Here is a 12,591-nt window from a genome sequence, read left to right as displayed (position 1 = left end):
CTCAAGCAACCTCATATTTGACCCCTTGCATGAAAATGGGTAGTTGCACTCTAAATTTGAAATAAAATATATTTTGTTTATGTTAAATGCCAACAGTAATGTATTTAGCCTGTGAGGGTTATGTCCATGATAATGAAGACATAACAGCTAGATATTTAAAAGACAGTGGGGGAGAGCGACAGTTCAAAGATCACCAGATTGTGCATTACTGCAAATGTGGGTCTAAATGTTTTGAGACAAACGCTTACATTGTACTTGATGTTTGTTGTTACCCGAGGCTGTTTGCTTTAAGTCATTTGGTTTCGAACGCACCACTCCCACCTTTTACGAAACAGGCTGTTTAGGGTCATTAACATAATAACAGCATGATTCCTTAGACACAGGCCCTATTGGCTGGCACATGGTCCCTTCCCTGCCCTTGGGCGATATCTAAAGACTTTAAGCCTGATTCAGACTTCAATGGAAAGCATTAGACAATGAATATCTTTCTTTTCATGTGTAACATCACATTGAGGGAGTAGTTCTGAAAAGCATGGTAAATGGTGCTCAATTCATCACTTTGAAAAAAATCAGCAGAACATGGAGAACCCATTTTTGATGATGATGTCATCCACTCATTTTATTGCTTTATCATTTTCTAAACATATATATATTTTTACATTAGATACCTCTTTATTTATCTATAAGTTAGAGAGCATTGTGTATGTGTGTGTGTGTGTGTGTGTGTGTGTGTGTGTGTGTGTGTGTGTGTGTGTGTGTGTGTGTGTGTGTGTGTGAGAGAGAGAGAGAGAGAGAGAGAGAGAGAGAGAGAGAGAGAGAGAGAGAGAGAGAGAGAGAGAGAGAGAAAGGCATTAATATTGATGTAATATACAATTTTACATATGCTAAGATTATTAATGTATCATCTTAATATGGTTATCAGGACCCATATATGTCTTTGTCATCATTGTTATACACTATTATTGTATAAAAAACAGAAGAGTAGGAGTGCTACCTGGAACTATTGAATAAATTGTAAAGCTGGTGCTCTTTGGCTAAGGGCTGACTCTGATAGAAATGATGCACAAGGGACTCCCTTTAAACCTAAATCTATGTTCTGTCCTGTCTCCTTGAATGCTACATTGAACACTTTTACCAAGAAAGTGGATTTTGAAGTAGAAAACTGTATCAGCAGAGTACCATAATCTGTCAAAGCAGGAACATTATGCACTTGATCATATGATGAATAATGATGTATTAGTGATCAAAAAGGCAGATAGGGAGGAGCAGTTGTAGTCTGGGGAAAAGACAAATACATAGAAGAAGCTAACAGACAACTGAATAATCCAGAATATTATGAAGTGTTGAGATGTAATCCTACAGAGTCATTGAAAATGGAATTAAAAACTATTCTGACTGAAGCAAGGGACAATAACTGGATTTCTGATCATGAGTGTAATTTCTTGTTTGATGAGCATCCCAAACTAGCTTCTTTTTATCTTCTCCCAAAGATACACAAAAATCTGGAAGCTCCTCCTGGAAGACCGGTTATTTCAGGTATTGATAGTCTCACTGAACCTGTCTCCAAATACATAGATTACTTTCTTAAACCTGTTTACCTTCACTTCCAGCATTCATACAGGACACCACATCAGTCTTGAATAAGATAGAACAACTAGGAAACATTGGGCTAGATACTGTGCTAGTTACAATGGATGTAGAGTCGCTTTATACTTCAATAGTACATGAAGAAGGGCTAGCAGCACTAGAACACTTTTTGAGTGAGAGACCACAAACAGAAAACCCTCCTGTACATTTTCTTCTAAATTTAACAAAATGGATTCTAAATAATAACATCTTTGTTTTTCAAGATCGCCTTTTCTGACAGACTAAAGGTTGTGCAATGGGAGCATGTTACAGTCCTTCTTATGCAGGATTGTATATGGGTAAATGGGAAAGAGACTTTGTATTTAACCCACCAAAAATTCCTTTCATAATAAGATCATCTATTGGGGCAGGTACATAGACAATGTTTTTTTTTGTTTTTTTTTTTAACTATGGGCAGGATCAGAGTCTGAATTATTGACTTTCCATGAATTTCTCAATAAGACAAACGATGACATTAAATTGTCTCTGGAATTTGATAAACACAAGATTTGTTTTCTGGATCTGGAAATTTATAAAGATAAAGAGGGTCTCTTTCATTCCACAATCTACAGAAAGCCTACCTCTCGGAATACTATACTACATGCCAAAAGCTGTCATCCTAAACATCTTAAAGAAAACATACCTTATGGCCAATTCCAAAGACTTAGAAGAATATGTGATCAAATTAATGATTTTGATGCTAAGGCTACAGAGATGGAAAACCGTTTTATCCAGAGAGGTTACAACAAAACAGCTGTCCAAAGTGATAAAAAACAAAGCAAGGAATCTAGAGCTGTCTCTTTTACAAAGCGGTAGATCAAGACAGTGTTCTGAAAGGGTTTTCTTTTCTACAAGATTCAGTACAGAAGCAAATCACATTAAGAAAATAATTTTTAAAAACTGGAATCTACTACAATGTGATGCTTCTTTGACAAGTATTTTTTCGGAGTTTTCAGTTTTAAACAACCACCTACTCTGAATGATAAACTTGTCCATAGCTATTTATCAGCACCCCCAAAATCTACTTGGCTGTCAGCTAGACCTTGTGGCAGCTTTAAGTGTGGCCATTGTAATCACTGCTCCAATGTTATCAAATGTAACAACTTTGAGGATATACATGGAGGAAAAACTTATGAAATCAAACATTTTATTAAGACTACATTTGTGATTTACAAATTGGAATGCCCTCTCTGCAATGTGTTTTATGTTGGCAGAACTAAATGCTGTCTACTGGATAGAGTTTCTGAACATAAATATGCAATAAAAACAAAAAATGACAACTACCCAATGGCTCGTCATTTTAAGGACAAACACAACAGTGATCCCTCCATCCTCAGGGCTATAGGTATTGATCATGTACCACAAACTATAAAGGGAGGCAATAGACTTAGACAACTTAGACAACTTAATAAACAAGAGAGTTTTTGGATCTTCAAGTTAAAAGCAACCCTTTATCCGGGTCTCAATGATGATTTAGAATATTGCCATTTTATGTGAATACATGCATTTATTGTTTTCCATTGTTTGCTTGTGTGTTTAATGTTAGATTTTTTTCTTCTATAGAGATTCCTACTCCCTTGGGGAGATAGGGGGCCCCCTGCTGTTCACCTGTATTTTGTATTTTGTTTTTTGGTTACCCTGTGTAACCAAAGCAAGGGCTTCTTTCATGAGGGAAATCTTGTTTAACTCATAATTTTAGACATTATTTTTATCATATGGAATGTCACACATTGGATGTTTTAAAGCTGTGATGAGAAGTTGGGCTAAGTGAGAATATTAGAAAGTTTGTACAGATATGCTTACTTCATAGCAGCATGACAAACACGCGATGATAATTCACGCATAAGCTAGTCAGTGTCAATTTTTCCATAGCAACCAATGTTTGTGTTGTTGTAGATAGTCTGATTCTGTGACATTCATTGATGAAAGAAGTAGGCAGATCCTTTATTTAATTAAAAGTATCAATACAACAATATGAATATTTGATTACAAGTAAAAATGCATTAACAATTCTACTTACCATACTTATAAAAGTATAAAGTATATAGTAAGTATTATCAGTTAAATTTACTGGAGTAAAAATTCAAATTTTGCTGAAAATTAGAGTTTTACTTTAGTACTTATAATATTTAAATGAAGAATATTTACTTGTAATTAAGTATTTTTACATTTTAGGATTGAAACTTTTGCTTAAGCAAACAATCTGAGTACTTCTTCCAGCACTGCATGTCACAGAATCTGATGGGTGACCAAATATGGTGTCATTTAGGTAAGAGCACACAAGCAGTGTTCTACTGAGTTGCCCTCAAATTAAAAAAAAAATGTTGTTGAATACAGTAGAGTAGATTTAATAGTTTAATTCTTATTTTGGCCATGACATTGGCTTAAAAGTGGATACTATGTTCTTTATATATTCCTTAAACTTATTCCACAGGATACCATGTTAATTCTGTGTGCATTTTTTCAAAAAAATCTTGACAAGCTTAACCAGGCTCAGCAGAATTTGGATATGAAAACTGACTGCTGTTAAACCATGTACCAATTTCATCAATTTACTTCAGTTTCCTTTATTAAACTTTCTCCTTCTTTTAAAAGTAGAGGCTGAAAGTGTGTGACCACCCTCTGCTGGTGGTTTATGTACAGCATGCAGCCTATGTAATTCACTCTAAACTAGATAAGAACACACTGTAATGTTTTTTTAATGTTATTTTAGAACTTTTGTGGGATTAACAACAACACACATAATTACAATTTACATGTATTACATTTGTTGTGTTCTTGCTTTTAGTCCAGTAAGATATGAGTCATTGGTCATTCATTCACAAGTATTCATTTTAGAAGACTCATAGTATCATATATGGGAGTTAACCAAACTAGTGGGAGCTATCTGCTCTGTAGAATTAAGCACATTAATCGGTTTCGGTGTGGTAACGTCATCACTGGATACTGTACTTGTACTTCCTGTAACTGTCTCTGAAGTAACAGTCATCTGGAGGTAAAAATAGTAGGGATTTCACAATGTTAGAAGGATATCTAATGCTGTCGTAAAAGAATTTCCCATCAACAACCCCCATGACAGTATGACATTCGTCATGAAATATGCGCGCCCTGACATCACCCCTTACTGAGTGAAAAGGCTCTTTACCTTGATGATGTCAGTGCTGTGAAATGTTCTGGCAGGTGTCTGTGCCATACACAGAGTAAAGTATAAAAGACAGATTTTGTGAAAGCTGTTTGACAGTATACTGAAATGTGTAACTTAATATGAGCTATGTTCTTGACAGTAGTAATAGTTTTTGAGTGCTTTCATTTTGCTTTCTCAGTTTGTGCCTTATGTGGTTTGTTTGTGGTCGGATATAGTCTGACAGTGTCGACTGTACAGTATTGTGTAACACTGTGTCACCAACCACACCTTTCCACGCCTCCTAACAAGTAATAGTCACAGTTGAGGCTCCAGAATATAAGTGAGGTGGCAGCGGCTATAGAGTAATTTATCTGTGGGACAGCACAAGTATCAGACTTTATGAAAACATGCTGTGGATAATATTCTTAATGCTTAATGGACTGCTTGTACTAGCACTCCTTTACTCGACTCGCACAAGGTAAAGCCATTTATTAATATGTAGATTTTAAATTATTAATACGAGTTTCTTGAACAAATTGTATGAGTCTGAAGATTTGCAAAATACTGCAAAATCCCATTTTATGAATGTTTCCATTTAGAAAAATGCTTATTATTGTCATTTACTAAAGTTAAGTAATATTAATCAAAAACATACAGTAGGGTCCAAAACTGTGAGACCGCTTTCACATTCAAGTGAACTGCTTTATCCAATTATTGATATAATCTGACTAATAAAATGTGTAATCGTGTTACTTATTAAACATGAGATTTTCAGCATTTTGTATCATATTCAAGCAACATTCCTTAAGAAAATAACACTAAAAATAATTATTTTGGCTTAAACTGTGGCATAATTACACGTTGCATGGTTTTTCAACCACACAATAGACGTCTCTTTACAGTATGACTTTGTGTGAACTCCAAACCTGCCTTAAGATTTATAAGATGTAAATAAACCAACTCTATTACATCGTAATTATTTTAATGTGTTTCCTTATATTGTACTTGACAGACAAAAGAACGAACCACCTCTGGACAAAGGTTTTGTGCCATGGTTGGGGCATGCACTTGAATTTGGAAAAAATGCTGCAAAGTTTTTGGCCAGGATGAAAGAAAAACATGGGGATATCTTTACAGTAAGTTCTAATGAAGGCTGTTTTAAGTAACAGAAGCTTTGAAATTTTGAAATTGATGAAATAGATAAACATCACAAGGTTTGATTGAACACATGCCAAAAAAATGTGTGTATACAGGAGCAGGACATTTGTATATGGATCTGATAATGCAAATTATGATATGAAATGCAAAGCAGGCCTTCATATGAAAGCAACAAAATGCTCCTTTTAAAATATATATTATCTTGCACGTGTCATACTAGGAAGTTAATTTGTCTCCCACAACGCTTTCACAATTGCTTCCTTGCAAGTAAATGGCCACACCACGTGGTCCCACAGACCAAAGATGAACCTTTTTTTAGAATAAAATATCAGTAATGAAACCAACTGAAGAATGCAACTAAAACCAATGAATATTTGAACATTTAAAATAATGTCCCTTCAGGTCTGTGTTGCTGGTCATTACGTGACTGTGCTGTTGGACCCAAACTCCTTTGATGATGTGCTGAATGACACAGTTTTCTTGGACTTCACCCGCAACAGAAACCAGCTCAAAAAAAGAATATTCAGTCTACAGCTGCCAACAAGCCTCAGGCCTTCAGCAGAAAGGAAATGGATGGAAATGTAATGGATGCATAATTGAAATGCAAACCTTATCGACCTAAGACCTTGTGGTTCACTGAGTGAGTTTTGCAATCTAAATATTGTTTCTGTTTGGCTTTTTTTCCCAGGCATTTTCAAGGCTTCAGTCTATCCAAGCTCAGCACTTCCATGACCACTCACCTGCAGAACCTGCTGTTGAATGAACAGAAAGGCTGCAGCCCTTCAGAGTGGAGTCAGGAGGGCCTCTTCAGCCTCTGTTATAGCCTTCTTTTTAGGTGACATACATGACTATAACCTAGCCAGATACTGTTAATCAAATTTTTAAAAAAGGATAAGATGTCAGAGTTTATACTACCAAAAGTGACAAAGATTATTATTATCAATCAATTAAGCATTTTTATTGTTGTGCTCAGGGCCGGATATCTTACATTGTTTGAGAGGACAGACAATACTGCTGCTGTCTACAAAGAGTTCCGCAAGTTTGATGATCTTCTCACCAAACTGGCTCACTGCTCACTAAAGCGAGGCAAGTTGCACAATAGCAACTGAAAGTACTGTTTTGCTTTCAGCTTTTTATAAGATTACTACATTGTTACAGTACAGCAGGAAGTTAATGAATGTATGTTGGATCCCTATCAGAGGAAAGCAAAACAGTCAACTCAGCGCGGGAGCAATTGTGTGAGCTGCTGTCCCCAAACTGGCTGAGTGGAGGGTCCGTGTCAAGCTCCTGGCAGCGGAGCTACCATCGCTTCCTTGAGGAGGAGGGCGTAGATGCTGAAATGCAGAAAAGAGCTTTACTGTTGCAGTTGTGGACCACACAGGTTATAGCTGTTTTACTGTCTTCCTCCCACACACACACATACACACATATCAGACCATGGTCACTTTTGGGGACACTACATAGACTTACATTAAGTTCTGGGAGACTTACCCTAACCATCGCTACTACTTGCCTAAGCCTAACCCTTACCCTAACCTTAACCAGTTAATCAGCTTTGGTCCCCCCCTAACCCTAACCCTAACCCTAACTTAACTGGTCCTAAATCTGAAATGTGTCCCGAAAAGTAGCCTATTACAGAGCACACACACACACACACACACACACACACACACACACACACACACACACACACAGCACACACACACACACACACACACACACACACACACACACACACACACACACACACACACACACACACACACACACACACACACACACACACACAAACCACAAACACACACAAGCCCACACAATTAAACCAAAGCACACAAACTTCCCCACACCCAGACTGCATGCTTGAATTCCACTTGGCAGTGCTCAAACAGACAACAATGCAGCAGTGGATTCCTATCTGCCAGTTACTCAGAGAAACCTGCCTCAACCTGTCGCTCAGAGAGGAGTTTACCAGTTTTGATCATGTGATTCGGTTTCCATGACATCTTATCACGTTTGAAGTGATTACACATGTGTTAGTTAGCTGTAGTTGCTTCCTTATTTTCATACATCACAGTTTCAGGTACTAATACCCAGAAAACATGCTGTCATTCAGGTTTTCTACTCATTTGCATTTGAAACATGATAGCCTTAATAAAACTTTACAAGATTTAGTGACAGCTTTCACTTTGGATTAATCAGTAACGCTAACCATACCCATAAATTAAACTTATTGTGCAAATAGTGTCTGTTTATTTAGTTTCAAATGACTACTGGGTCCAAGTTGGCATTATTAGCATTATTGTCACATTTGTAAATTTAGAAATGTTGCTTCTTTGGTCTCACCACTCTAGACAAGTCCAGAATGATAAAATGCCATTGCTCTGTTTTGCCAGTTGGGGGAGATAGCAAGCTGTTTTGTTGTGTCCTATTGTCTGCAGTTCAGATATGCTACATTTTAGCTTTCATAATAGCTTTAGCCCTCCGTTAACCTGCCATTCTCACTAGCACAATGATTGCTCACCCTGTAACACTAGTGTACATGGTGTGAGGAGAGACCTTGGCCAGGGTACCATTTTCAGATGCTCTACTGGTTTGGGAGAGACCACTAGTCCTGCAGTGTTTGTTTTTGCTTTATCACATCTACTGGGATATGGGAGCACACAGTCTCAGTCTGGGATGGAAACTGGAGCAGCACTGCAGAGAATAGAGGGATTAGATGTGAGACTACTGAGAGGTGCCAGAGTGAATATGGTTTATATATGTGTTACAGGCAGACTGAAGTACTTCAGAGGAAATTGCAATGCTTAGGATTTCACTACCTCATCATGGGAGCTATACAAACTGGAGGTTGCTCTCCTCTTTCCATTTGCAAACAATCAATGTTATTGACTGAAACATATTTAGACTGAGATTGATTTACCTTTTACTTTCCTTTTAAGAGAAAAGTTGTTTTTAAAAAAAGAAGAGATTTGTTGTGTTGTCTGTATATTCTCACGCCCACTTAAAAAAATGTGGAAAGTCAAAGTTAATGTAAAATATAGCAGGTCACAAACTGAAACGTTAATCCTGAGTGAATCTTGTGTTCCTATTTTTACCCAGTGAACCAAGAAGTACCTCCTTGCAGATGTTAGGGTAACCAGACTCATATTATTATCTGAGGCAGGTGATCTGGAGATCTGAGAGGGCAAAGAGACAATGTGATTCGCACATAGTCGATTTTGCGCATTTGCCCTGGTTGTCAATGGAGAGGTGACCTGAGATGTGCAGAGTTAAAGAGAACAGCTCCCTTAACCCATGGCCATTACTATCTGACAGGCTCAGGTGTCTCTCCCTGAGAGACTGACAGCAGCGTCTACAAAGTGCGGACTCATTCACTTGCTTTTCCTCATATCAGTCATATTCAGACAGCAGCACTACAGAGTTCTGAGAGGAAATATTAGTTGGAATATTCCTAACAGTAAATAAGCAAAACTCATATATATATACACAGATAAACAAAAGATAATTGATTATTCAAAATGTACACTAACTTTTGTGCAGTTTAAATAAATGTGTGGAGTGCATGCTAATTTAGATCTTTTTCCATTCAGTGTAATGCTGGACCTGCTGCCTTCTGGCTGCTGGGCTTCCTCCTTACTCACCCTGATGCCATGGAGGCTGTTAAATCAGAGATCAGAGGCCTCACTCTCCAGGACAGTTCCCTACAGCATCCCCCCATCAACCCACTGGAGACATGCAGCACACCTGTGTTTGGTAGGTAACAGCTGCTTGCAGCCTTTTCAGGATTTCATTCAGCTCTTCTGCCTCAGGGTTTAGCCAATCCAATGAGATGGAAAACAGAGGCTCATTTGACTTGCTGGAAATAACAAGATAAGAAAAGCATCCTGACAGTGACAATTAAAGTTTGACCTTTGATTCAATTAAATGATGATTTGCCTTTTTTTAATGTATTCATATCTGTGCAAATGTTTGTACCTCTCCAAATTTCTCCAAATTACGCCCGAGGGCACCACTGACTTAACTCGCACTGACACGCCTCCGACATCATCCACTCTGCTGTCCTTTCCATTCTGCAGATAGCGTTCTGAGTGAGACCCTACGGCTCACCGCTGCGGTTATGATCAGTAGAGAGGTGGTGCAAGACAAGACCCTGCGTATGGCCGAGGGACAGGAATACCACCTCAGACGAGGGGACAGAGTGTGTGTGTTCCCTTTCCTCAGCCCACAAATGGACCCAGAGATACACCAAGAACCACAGGTACTTTGATCAAACACCTACAGACAGTGTACTAACATCACAAAAATGAATAAGGTATACACTTTTATAAAACTGCACTGTTGCTGTCATCGCTTAACATTCTGTGGAATATATTGAGCCTCCACCATCATTATACATATGGTATACCTCCACTGTAACATTGCTAAGCCATCTTGAGGAGGCAGGATTAAGTGGTGTGATTTAAATCACTGACAGAATACATCCTTTGGAGATAATCTGGTGAATGCCTACAAGTTAATCAATGAGAAGTTGACCAGTGAGACAGCGAGATAAAGATCTCAGCATTCCCAATATTCATTCATTTTATTTGCCTTAAAGGGTTTGAGAATCTGCATTTTCTTCAATACTCATATAATGTGGTAATGAAGCACATTATAGGAATGCATTTAAAGCATGTTTGTATGATATTATGATGCATATATGTTGTCACCCTTTTAACAGGTTTTCAAGTATGATCGCTTCTTAAATGAAGATCTGACAGAAAAGGATGAATTCTACAAGAATGGAAAAAGGCTGAAGTACTACACCATGCCTTGGGGTGCAGGGAATAATATGTGCATTGGGAAAGAATTTGCTGTAACAGCCATTAAAAAGTGAGTCTTTTTTAGATTCATATCTCTCTGTGATGTATCTTAAGTTTTCAAATGATGTGTTCATGATCAAAGCATTTCCTGCAATTTCATCCCGATAACTAGACCAGAACTGGTCAAATCCATCTCTACATAATATTCCCCTCTATTATCGTTTCAGTCCTGCTTTCATGTTCTCTATCATTATTTGCAACAAGCTGTAATGTAGTAATTGCTTATGCTCTGTGATGAGCTGCATGAAAATGGCTAAGGGTAATAGAGGACACTCATTTGGGAAAGGATGTCTTTGGCAGACATCATATCCAGTTACAAAGGTTAAAGGTCAATCCTTGTAATTCACAGCAGTCAAAAATGGGAGCAGGGTAGTTTAGAGTTTTGGAAGTTTGCTATTTCTAATCATATTGATTGATTTACCTAATGCTATTTTCCATCACATCATTGTGTTTCATCAAGTGGATTCAACCATGTATATGAGGAACCTGCATGTTTTGATTAGACATGCTTATTGGTGGTTGTTTTTTGTACCTGTTCTAAACTGATTTTCCCCTCTGGTCTTGTCTAGATTCGTGTTCTTGCTCTTGACCCATCTTGATCTGGAGTTGATTGACCCAGAGGCTAAACTGCCACCAGTTAATGCCAGTCGTTATGGTTTTGGGATGCTCAAGCCAGATGGAGAACTGCAGGTCCGGTACAGACTGAAGAGGAAGCTGCAAGACATGTGACTTGTAACTGAAATTATGTTACATGTTTCACTGATAGACCTTTTTTCTTATATTTAGAATTATTTATTCTGTATTTACTCAATGCTCCTATATGTAAATAACTATTTAAATTAGTTGTGTGTAATTAATATTTTTTAATAAAAAAGGAAAAACAAAGTCGTGACATTTCTCATTTTTGGTTAATGACTACAAGTCCCCTCCATACTTTTGGTTACACCTTCGAACATTTCCAGGCTTCAGGTTCCCCCTCATGTTCCTTCTCTTGAATGTTTGACCTTCACTGTGCAAAATGATGTATGCGCAGAGTTTGACACTAGAAGGATGGTTTTTGCATTCATCTGCTGAAGAGGGAACGTTTCTCTTTGCTCACCTTAAATCTAAGTTAAAGTTGTGTAAGCATGTAAGATTTGTGACATCAAAACTAATTTGCAAGCCCGTTCTGGTCGAGTATTTAGCTTACTTGAGTGTGACATGGAAACTTGAAGCCTCTTGGCACACACATTGAGAATAGATTTTACAGTGACAGTTGTCTTAAGCATGTCTTAAAACATATCCCCAAAATAAAGGGATACAGAAAACACTGCAGTAACATTAGTAACAGCATTACAGCATGAGATTAACCTTTGACAACTTGATGAAGAGGAGGGGAAGGGAAAAAACAGGGTAAATTATGAGTAGAGTATTATATTGGACAAGTGCTGCTTCATATCTGGAAATAGAAGAATTATTTATTTATTGACCAATACTTATATGTGTACATACAGTGGAGATGGTAAACACGCCTCAACATATCAGATTAAATAGCACTAAATTGCCATTAAATCCTTATTATAGAGGTTAAATAATTTTCTCTGAGCATATACTGTCATTGATTTTGGCTCATATTGTTGTTTCGGTGCCTTCAGATCATATGGCCTGAGGTCATGTAGTAGTTTATTTGCACTATATCATTACATTATACTTGTATCTAACACTACACCCCTGCTTAAACACAACAACAACGACGACGACGACAACAACAACAACAACAACAACAACGGTGCAACATAAATCTGGTCAGTGCTACAGCCAGGCGGGGCTGAAAGCGTTAAA

General features: G+C 37.6%; 1 protein-coding gene across 1 annotated transcript; it reads left to right on the top strand.

Annotated features, from left to right (window-relative positions):
• The first annotated feature begins 5,118 nt into the window (after positions 1–5,118).
• ptgis (prostaglandin I2 (prostacyclin) synthase) lies at positions 5,119–11,499 on the top strand. Its single transcript, XM_062415976.1, has 10 exons — positions 5,119–5,228; positions 5,763–5,886; positions 6,311–6,489; positions 6,597–6,743; positions 6,882–6,994; positions 7,108–7,289; positions 9,499–9,661; positions 9,985–10,166; positions 10,629–10,780; positions 11,340–11,499. Exons 1-10 carry the CDS (start codon positions 5,158–5,160, stop codon positions 11,497–11,499), a joined length of 1,473 nt encoding a protein of 490 aa, XP_062271960.1. The 5' UTR covers positions 5,119–5,157.
• The last annotated feature ends 1,092 nt before the right edge of the window (positions 11,500–12,591 follow it).

Source organism: Scomber scombrus, chromosome 3 (assembly GCF_963691925.1).
Source record: "Scomber scombrus chromosome 3, fScoSco1.1, whole genome shotgun sequence".
NCBI classification, from domain to species: domain Eukaryota; kingdom Metazoa; phylum Chordata; class Actinopteri; order Scombriformes; family Scombridae; genus Scomber; species Scomber scombrus.
The sequence above is the reverse complement of the archived record's forward strand: the minus strand, read 5'-3'. Positions and strand labels throughout refer to the sequence as shown.

Bases quoted from the DNA above. Each gene is read 5' to 3' on its own strand.
- ptgis (XM_062415976.1), top strand. From the start codon at position 5,158: ATGCTGTGGATAATATTCTTAATGCTTAATGGACTGCTTGTACTAGCA. The intron at 5,887-6,310 runs GTAAGTTCTAAT...ATGTCCCTTCAG, and splicing joins AACATGGGGATATCTTTACA to GTCTGTGTTGCTGGTCATTA. The intron at 10,167-10,628 runs GTACTTTGATCA...CCCTTTTAACAG, and splicing joins AGATACACCAAGAACCACAG to GTTTTCAAGTATGATCGCTT.